Here is a 9,548-nt window from a genome sequence, read left to right on the forward strand (position 1 = left end):
ACCTGCCTGGTTCACAGCCCGAACACACAGCCACAGGGCTGTCGCTGGCTCCTGTCTCCCTGCTGCCTTCTGTGCCCCTGAGCATCTCAGTGGGAACATCAGGGCGGCACAGGCACAGGGGCACTTGGCTTCCTGCGCGGCTGTCCATTTCCTTACTATCTGCTGGGTGCTCTCTGTGCTCTGTAGCCTTCCATCATGGTCCTGGGAGGTGGAGCCTGTTGTCCCTGTTATAAGGGAACTGAAACTCAGAGCGGCCATTGGCGGTCAAAACACAAACTTGCTCGGGTCGCTGAGCTTGGGGAAGGCAGCGCTGGGCCCCAGGCTCACCTGTGTGTTTTGGAGCCCAGTGCAGGGAGGAAGGTGTGGTGATGTGGGGGTGGGGGGGGTGACCTGTCTCCCTGGGAACTCCGCCCCCATCTCTGCTGTCTTCCCCAGGTGGCATCAAAGGCTGGAGTCTATGAGATCCTCAATCAGCTGGGCTTCCCCGAGCTGCAGAGCGTGCAGGACCAGCCCTTCTCCGGGCTGCGCTGCCGGTGGCAGGAGCGGAGCCACGGCCTTGAGCCCGCCGCTGCTGGAGACTTCCTGTAGGAGGTGCTCCCCCGCCCCTGTGTGCCCCCTCCCACAGGCGTGCTCCAGGTGCTCCTCACTGGGAGCCGTCCTGAGGAACCCATTCCCCAGCTTCCCGCAGAGACTGGAGTGGGGTTGGGACCCTTTTTTAAGAAGAGGTTTTGATAGGACAATTAGTGCACAGGTATACTTGTAAACCACAGGCACACAGGCCCGGCGTGTGCCTTGCAGACCGAAGATGGCTTCCAAGGAGCTCAGTCCCCAAGTAGCCACCAAACGAAGCCACGCTCCACTTGCACGCATGCGCTTTCCTCTCCCGCTTCCGAGCGGTCCTCACAGCCTCAGGTGCAGAGTCCGGTTCCTTCTCTTGCTTTCTCTTGCTGCCCTCCTGCTTGGCTTCTCCCCTTTTGCTGCCTAAGCACTGCCCTGGGGCCCCTGGCTCCCCAGGGAGCGGACAGGGCTCTTGGTGGACTGGTCACTTTAATGGCAGCCTCACCCAGTTCCCTGGCCTCTCGTGCCCCTTCTCCTTCCTTCCCCTTGTCCGTCTCCTGGGGATGGCAGGACTGTGAGGGTCTCCAAGGAGCTGGAAGGGAGGGGTCCTCTCGGGAGGAAAGAGCTTCTAGAAGGTGGATGCGGCCCCGGGAAGAGGCCTGCTCCGTTTCCCGGGCGCCAGGGCGGGAAGGGCTGAGGAAGCCAAGCTCCCAGCAGTGGGTCCTTCTGTGCTTCTTCCCTGCCCTGGTGGCCTAGATGGCTCCAGTCCCCATCTGCTGCAGCAGGAGCCCCGAGGACTGCTGGGTGACCCTGAGGGAATGGTGAAGAGGGCTAAGGAGGGTGTGAGGGCTCACCTGGGTTGCAGGCCATCCGAGCTGAGGACCCCCCCGAGCTTCCCTCCAGAGGGAACAGAAGGGGCTGGTGAGCAGGAGGCTGTCCCGACAGTGGGAAGGCCGCTGGGAGGGGCGGGAGGGCACGGCCCTGTGGAGTTGAGTCTGGCTCTTGCTCTGGGGACTGTTCTCCGCTGAAGCCCAGGGGCCGGGCGGCCTGAAGGCTGCCTATGCGGCCCTTCCTGGTTGGGTGCGTGCGCTTCTGTGGAAAATCAGGCGGATGTGTCTCTGTTCCCATCTCCCTAGCATTGGAAGGAATTGGGCCGTCTTGGCTGAAATCTGCGAAACTACTGTATGTCCATTCCCTCCCTTTTCAGATCTGTCAGGTTTGTTGATTTTTGCATATATTAGAGAGTTTTGATTTCTTTGCAGACAAGGTCTAGAGGAGGGGTCAGAGCTCAGGCTGAACCGAGAGGGATCCTTTGTGTTTTCACGGTTGGCCCTGACTTTCAGCTGTGCTGGGACCACTGGCCGGTCACTGCGCCTCTCTGCCTCAGTTTCCCCATTTGTAAAATGGGAGAATAATACTTGCCTACCTACCTCACAGGGGTGTTGTGAGGACTCATTTGTGACTTTTTTTTTTTTTGTACAGAGCTTTTGAGCATTAAAAAAAATGGCTAAATGTGAAATGTGCCCCGCCTGCTGATGTCTGTAGTGTGGGGCAGATGTTACAGACGTGATACAGCTGTGGTGGGTGGGCAAGGTGAGTTGAAAGCACCAGCCCTTAGTGCTCCCAATTCTTGGAGAAGGTAAGTTTTTCCTGACATCCCTCTCCTTCCTTCACATCCTTCATGCGTTACCGTCTCACTCAGGATGCCCAGGGCTGTCCAGCAGCATAATAGGCTAATTCATACTCAGAGGTGAAGGACTGTTGTGTTCAGAGACATGGAGCAAAATGGAATCTCAAGGGTTATGATGGAGGGTGGACCTCAGCCTCTACTCCCTCCTCTCACCCCCGCAGGCTTTCCTTGGCCCCTTCAGGCCCCCAAATGCTCAGACACAATTGCATTGATTAGTGTGTGATGAAGAGGCAGTGAGGAGAGTGAGGCGGAGAGCAGACCCCAGGCTTTCTCCCCACGCTCTCCCAGGGTTAGGGGAATGAAAGACCTCTGGGTTCTAGTTCTGAGGTCAGCTGGGGGGTGGTCAGGATGGAACCCAGAGCCCCATGTGCTGGGGTAGGTGATCTTCCCAGTCTGGGAGGGAAGGCCTCCTGGGGTTACCTCCCCGCACAGCAGAGTCCAAGGATGCCCCATGTGGCTTCTGAACGTGAGTGTGGAGACATGCACACCAGAGTGTGTGTGTGTGTGTGTGTGTGTGTGTGTGCACGCGCGCGCGCGCCTGGTGGGGGAGGGGCGCTTCTTTGCCTGGGGTACGAGGGTCTGGGTGGGGGGATACATACGCAGGAGTGGATGGTGTTCACGGGAGTGTCCCCCCGGGTACCCTGTCCTCCCACTGCCCCCTGAGGGCCTGGCTCCCGCACCCTTGCACTGTTTTCTTTCCCAAAGGCTTCCGGGGCTCCCGGGGGGCCTGCCACACCAGTTTGTCCCTGTGCCCAGACCAGACGGCCTTAGGTGGGACCCTGCCTAGCTTGGAGGTGTACCTGTGGGGGCCGATGAGCACACGCGGGCTTCCATACATAAGGGTGGGTGTGTAATTTGGAGATACCTGAAAGTGGGCTGTGGGCGGTGATTCGACAGGTACAAATTGGTGTGTGGACAGGGACAGCCCACCTTCCGGAGCCTGTGGCATTTCAGGGAAGAGAGTGAACGAGTCATGTGCACTGGGTATGGCGAGAACGGGTGTGGCACGGGGTGCTGGTAGACAGGAGCTGTGAGGTGGAGTACAAGGTCAGAGTTCAGCCTGGGGCCCGGACTTCCACCGCTCTCTTCTGACAGAGCTTCTAGAATGAGGAAACAACCGAGGTCGTGGAGCCTGCGGGCATACTATGCCTGGAGTCAAGCCACCTCATCCCAGGACCCCACGGCACCAGTGATCTGAGCTCCTCCTGACCCTGTTTACCCTCCCGGCCTTGAGCAGACACTAGGAATGGGCCATATTCTGTGCAAGAGGGGCCCCCAGAGGGCCTTTGGTTTCCCTCCTCATCCCAAGAACCAGTTTAGGATGAACTGGAAAAATGGAGTGCCCGCCCAGAAGTTGCTGACAGGTCTTCCCTGCCGTGTCCAGTAGGGGACCCCCAGCTGCTTCTGCAGAATCAGCACTGTCGTATCTTTATATTGGTTTTACCTCACAAAAGGCTGTTTGCCTTTTTTTTTTTTTTAATGTGTATTTTTGAGAGAGAGGGAAAGAGCACGAGCGAGGGATGGGCAAAGAGACAGGAAGAGAGTGAATCCCAAGCAGGCTTTGTGTTGTCAGCACAGAGCCCGACGTGGGGCTCGATCTCACAAACCGTGAGGTGATGACCTGAGCTGAGGTCGAGAGTCCGACGCTTAACCGACTGAGCCACCCAGGCGCCCCAAGGCGGTTCATTTTTTACTCACCTAGGTAAAGCATGATCAGCTGCTAGTTGTGAAAATTCGAGCAGTATCTTTGTTCCCCCAGCCCCCACTCCCTCTCCCACCCTCTGGCTCTAGAAGACACCCGTGTCCCTAGAGCGGCCCATGCTGGTTGGGCCTTTCTCCTGGCTGCACTGTCCCTGGCTGTGGCATTCCCTGAATACCATGAGACACACCCCTTTCTCTGCTCAGGCAGCAGGAGCGGTTTGGGCATCCATACCCTGGCAGTTGGATTGTGGACCACCTTGTGTCTCTGAGTCTCCATTTCCTCAACTGTGAATGGGATGCTTATTTGGAGGGTGAGATCAAAGTTAATGTAGGGTACGAGACCCGGAACAAAGGAGCCCGGCTGAGATGCCACCAAAGAAGTGATGTGGACACAGGAGGCTCCTTAAAAGTCAGGGACGCTGGAGCCAGGAGGCAGGTAATGCCAGGGAGTCAGGGGCCGGTGGCAGCCTCCAGCTCTCCGTCCGGGTCTCCTTCCCTCCTAGAGGAGCTGGGACGAGGGGACAAAGGCACTCCTCGGTGTCCCATGCAGCTGTTCTCTGGGAAAGCCATGCTGACTTCTAAATGACCAGAGCGGGTGTGGGGCAGCCTGGTGGGAGGGGTGGTGGGTGCAGGTCAGGGAGAGGCCTTGGGAAGGGCTGACGTGGGGGTGTCCTGGACGAGGCCAGCCCTGGGGGATCCCTGGCTGAGCTAGTGGACAGCGTTTCTGTACGTTTGCTCACTTGGATTAGGGCAGACCACCCGGCTTCTAGAAAGTTTCCCTGCCTTTGGGTGGCCAAGCAGGGTTGGGTCAGGAAGCTCCAGGGGCCTCTAGAGCTGGGCACCTTCTGCCCATTGTGGTGCTTCTCCAACTGGCAGCCTTCCCAGGGCTCTTCCCGATGCTCGGCCCAAGAGCGCCTCAGGCCACACGGCAGCGTGGGGACCTTCCTTCCTGTTCTCCTTTCACAACTGTCAGACCCGCATCGTGGGCCCATCCGAAGGCCCTCCCTGCCTTCTTCCCCTCCTCCTTTATCCTTCACAGGGAGTTCTCCAGTAAATCTCTCCTACATCTCATCCCTTCTTGGCGTCTGTCACTCTGAGGACCTGATGACGCACCCTCACTTTTGTCTTGGCGCCCCCCCCCCCCGCCCCCACGAGAGCAACTGCTTTGTCCCCTCTTTCTGGTGACGGTCAGCTTTCTCTTGGCTCTGGAAAAATGACTGCCTGTCTCCAACTTCATCTGTTCCATTTCCAGCCGGATTCCACTGTCTGTCTCTTGTACTGCTCTCCCGTCTCACGTGAGGAGCCACGGGTCCTGTTGACAGGGGGCCGGGAAATCATGGCTCAGTCTTTGAGGGTAGAGGGGTGGAGGAGAAAGAAGTTGGTACCCCTAAATCTGCATAGGGCGGTGCAAACTTCTGGTTATTTTCTAAATAAGAGGGCTGCCCATTTCAAAGTTTTTGGATACGCCCCCTCCAGTGTGTCCCCTGGAAATGTCCTACCTGCATTCCCAAGGAGCAGGTGACGAGCCTACTGTTCCTGCTCTCGTCAGCACTTCCCGTTGCATTTTTTAAAAGTTCTCGCCAGTTTGGTAGCTCAAAATACAGCATCTCATACTGGTTTAATTTTATATTCCTTTTAAATTGATAGTACGCGTGAACTGTAGTTCATGGATATTGGACACTTACGTTCTCTTTTCCGAATGGTCCGTGTCTTTCGCCGACTTTCCTTTGCGGTGTTGGTCTCTTTCTTCCTGATTTGTAAAGATGGTGACCCTTCATTTCCCATATATGCTGCATTATTTCTAGCTTTCAAATATCATCAGACGCACACGTTCCCTTAGAGGGAACGTCCTCTCCATTCTGCTGTGGCCTCCGTCTACACTGCAGCCAGTCCGTCCTCAGATCAATAACCTTTGCTTATTTTATTCTGTCCTGTAGGAGAGTATTTACTTTGTCAGGCATTGTAGTTGGCTTTGTTGACGGTCATCATCCCATTCAGCGCTCCAACAATACCACAAGGTGGTGGTATGACCCGCATTTTATGGATCGGGATACGGAGGCCGGAGGGCATCTGATTCCAGGCCTTTGCTTATTTCACAGGTGGGTGTTGGAGCCAGCAATACCAGAATCCTCTTTGGTACTGGCATCCCCTTTGACATGGTCAGTGATTGGAATCCTTCTGGAAGGGTGCCCTAGCTCTCTTCGGTTGGGTGGTGGAGGGGTTGAGGGGGACAGAATGATTTCTTTGAAAGCCCTCCCTTAAGGTCTTGTGGTTCTTGGACTTTATGCTGTTCAAACCCCCACGTACTTTCAAGAGGTTCCCCTCAACACCCACAAGAAGGCTTATTTCCTGTGAGTCATGGTGACAGATTTTCTAAGACATGGGCCTTTTAAGTGTCATCTCGTACCCCCCTTAGCTTATTCTTTCCTTTTCCTACCCTCTGCTCACATCACCCATGCACAAGGCCTAGGTGACAGCATGTCTACGCTATCTCAAAGTAACTGTCATTCTCTCTTTGAACTAAATGAGGCCATCTTCTGGGCTGAATTAAACACCCAATGGCTCATGACGGCACCCGCTTCCCCCTTTCCACTCTGACAGTTGAGGTCACTGACCTTTTTTAACTTTTGCCGATTGGATAAGGAAAAAAAACAGTCTTATTTTTATCTTAAAATGACTTTTTCAATTACTAGTGAGATGGAACATCTTTTCACATGTTTATCCGCCCTTTGGGTTTATTCTCTTATGTGTTTATTTTCGTACTAGGTTGTCTTTCTTAAATTAATATGAAAAAATATGCATAAATGTTTAGTATAATCTGTTTAATTCCTGGATAGATAGGTAGATAGATATACAACAAATTCTTTTACCCAGTTGGTCTGGGCTTGCCATTATTTATTTTTGAAATTTTTAAAAATCTAGCTTTCTACCTCTTTTATTTTTAGTATTTTTTATTTGAGAGAGAGAGAGAATGTGAGTGGGGGAGAGGGGCAGGGGGGAGAGAGAGCATCTTAAGCAGGCTCCACACTCAGCACACAGCCCGACGTGGGGCTCGATCCCACCACCCTGGGATCATGACCTGAGCCAAAATCAAGAGTCGGAGGCTCAACCCGCGGAGCCACCCAGGCTCCCCGGAGCTTGTAGCCATTTTAGAGGGTACTTTGTCACAGGGAAGCTGTACGTTATGGTGCAGTCAGATTTAGGCACCTTGTATCTTGCCCGGGTTCCGGCTGCCATCTCCCCATCCCATCCCATCCCATCCCATCCCATCCCATCCCATCGGCCTTCTGTCTTTCAGGGATGCGTAGCAATTTCTGACCTCTTCTTACCCTAGCGCTGGCATAGAATTTTCCAAGGGATACACTTCTTATGATATTTAAGGACTTTGGATAAAGGGAAATCGGGGCGTATCTTTAATTTTAATATTTAATTACAAATAGTATATACCATGTGCCTGACGCTGTGGCATTTAGGGCCCGGGCGGAGAATGAATGGCGGCCTTAGCTTGGATTGTGATGAGGATTGAATGCAAGGACCATACACAGGGATGTGGGCAGGGTTAAGGGGACCAGCTAGGAGTGGGGAGGTACCCAGGAACTACGCGGGGGCAGGTGGTAACCGGCCCTGGACCTGAGTGGGGCGAGGGGCAGCGCAGCAACACCCGAACCTGCTACAGACATCCTCAGGGGGCCCTGGGGACCATCCAACAGGAGCTGAGTTGGGGGGGGAGCAACCACGGCTAGAGCAACTCCACTGAGCACAGGGCCGGTGGGGGTGGGGTAAAGGCCCAACTTCTCTCTTCTCCCATCTGCTCACCTGTCAGTGCGTCCCTTTGACTGGCAAAGGTCCCAGCAACATGGTCTGTGGGGTCAGCCTCCAGAGATGGGGAGCGGCGGGGAGAGAGGAACAGAAAATAACCAGCACAGCTTTCTTCCAAGCCCCGCGTGGACGTCACCCCTCCGGTAGCTCTAGGACAGCCCAAGGAAGTAATATTTTCTTGCTATTGGAACTCCCTACTAGAAACTCCTTCGCTTCTGGAATATGGTCCCTGAGGGACCTTGCACTTCCCCTCAGCTGACCTCTTCACTGAGCAGTTGGGAGATCTGAGACTTGAAGGGCAATCCCTCGGCCAAGGTGACGCAGGGAGTCAAGGGCAGAGCCAGCACGCCGACTCCCTGCCTGGTGCTCTTTCTTTCCCCTTCCTTTCTAGACCCACCAGAGCATTTAGATTGATGCCAATCACTAACCCAGAGCCTGGAGACCCAAAGAAACTGCCTTTCCTAAGAACCTCCCTGAGTCTGTGGGTGCCTATCCAGACCCTCACTTAAGGAGCCTTCCTGCTTTCTTCACGGAGAGTTCCAGGGCTTCAGAGGCTTGAAGCTGCGTGTAAAAGTGTGTTTATACCGTTTTCTTGGGAGAGGATCCAGAGGTGACATCAGGCTCTCAAACGCAAAAACGGTGAAACCCAAAAAGGAGGGGGGGCTCCATTTTGTGTTCTCTCCAGTGGTTCCCCAACTTTTTTTCTTACCTCAGAGGCATATAGAATTCTCAAAAGAATATGAGGATGTAAAATTCTGCAAAGTAAGCCCATTAAAAAGAAACTAACCACTATCACAACACTCCCATATCATAAAAGGACATTTTAACCACCCCCCCTCCCAACCAAATCAAGGACAAATTCTTGGGAGGGGGGTAGTGACAGGCCTTGAAGTAGATAAAGGGGCTGTAACACACTGTCCTCCTGGTCCCTTGTTGTGCTCTTTTGTCCTTGACGGAAAGTGGCAGTGTGGCTCTGCCTTTGGAAAGCTCCCTTTGCACCTTCTGCACAGAGAGGCAGCTGCTTAGAGCCTGTGTCCTGGAAGCTGCAGATAGTTCTCCCGAAAGGCACCTGCTGGAGCTGGCGGGGCATGCGCCCTGTGGGGTTCCCGGGTGGTGTTTCCTGGGCTTTCCAGGTGGGGATGAACACGGGTGTGTTTATGAGTTTCACAAAGGGAGGTCACGTGCTTGTCCGTTGGGCTCAATTTTCCCTCAAGGGTTTTGGGAGAGGCCCTGAGAGGCTGGAACAACTTGCTGTCCCCAACCCCTTTGGAAGGGAGACCCTGTTGGGGGAGGGGGGCCGTGGAGGCCACGAGAGCGCATATGTGGGGGCCATGCACGAGGACCCCACTCCCTCCTGGTTGCCTGCGTCCCTCCCTCCCTCCCGCACTAGGCTACTGCATTCCAGACAGGCCCTCGTCCCTCCCACCTTGGATGCCATCAGGTCAGCGTCAGTGCACTGGCTGGTGTTCTCTCCGCCCCCTCCCCAGGCCCCTTCTCTCCTTGGCTGAGGACAGGCAGGAGGACCTGGCTTCATACAGAGATTTTTCCAGGGAAGTTTCGCTGAGAAGGAAAGTTGGCTCCCCCACCAGGAGCGGGTCTCCTGAGAGCAGTGAGCTGTGGACCTGGGTCCTTATGTCTCCAGGAGTGATTCCTGAGCCAACAGGTACTGTTGGGCAGCCGATACGTGCCTGACAAACTGCTTCAACCGTTCCAACCTCAGTTTCCCGTTTTCTAAATGGAGATAATGCTCCCCTGACCCTTGATGCCCTCTCTGAGCTCT

At 54.7% G+C, this 9,548-nt stretch overlaps 1 protein-coding gene and 1 long non-coding RNA gene across 5 annotated transcripts in view; both read left to right on the forward strand.

Moving 5' to 3' along the window:
• Positions 1-2,735, forward strand: part of PALD1 (phosphatase domain containing paladin 1) — a 75,589-nt gene extending 72,854 nt beyond the window's left edge. For 2 of the 4 annotated variants that reach the window (XM_053206858.1, XM_027062184.2), the window contains exon 20: positions 436-2,733. In XM_053206858.1, coding sequence (XP_053062833.1) covers positions 436-588 — 153 coding nt within the window. In that variant the 3' untranslated portion in view covers positions 589-2,733. Of the gene's footprint in view, positions 1-435 lie in introns of all 4 variants that reach the window. The other 2 variants (XM_053206859.1, XM_027062183.2) reach the window with 2 other exon arrangements.
• A 1,392-nt stretch (positions 2,736-4,127) lies between these two features.
• On the forward strand, positions 4,128-8,687 carry LOC113600101 (uncharacterized). The gene is made up of 2 exons (XR_003421056.2): positions 4,128-6,048; positions 8,160-8,687. It is a non-coding gene; the product is annotated as an uncharacterized LOC113600101 (long non-coding RNA).
• Positions 8,688-9,548: the final 861 nt, after the last annotated feature.

Source organism: Acinonyx jubatus, chromosome D2, assembly GCF_027475565.1.
Source record: "Acinonyx jubatus isolate Ajub_Pintada_27869175 chromosome D2, VMU_Ajub_asm_v1.0, whole genome shotgun sequence".
Classification (NCBI taxonomy): domain Eukaryota; kingdom Metazoa; phylum Chordata; class Mammalia; order Carnivora; family Felidae; genus Acinonyx; species Acinonyx jubatus.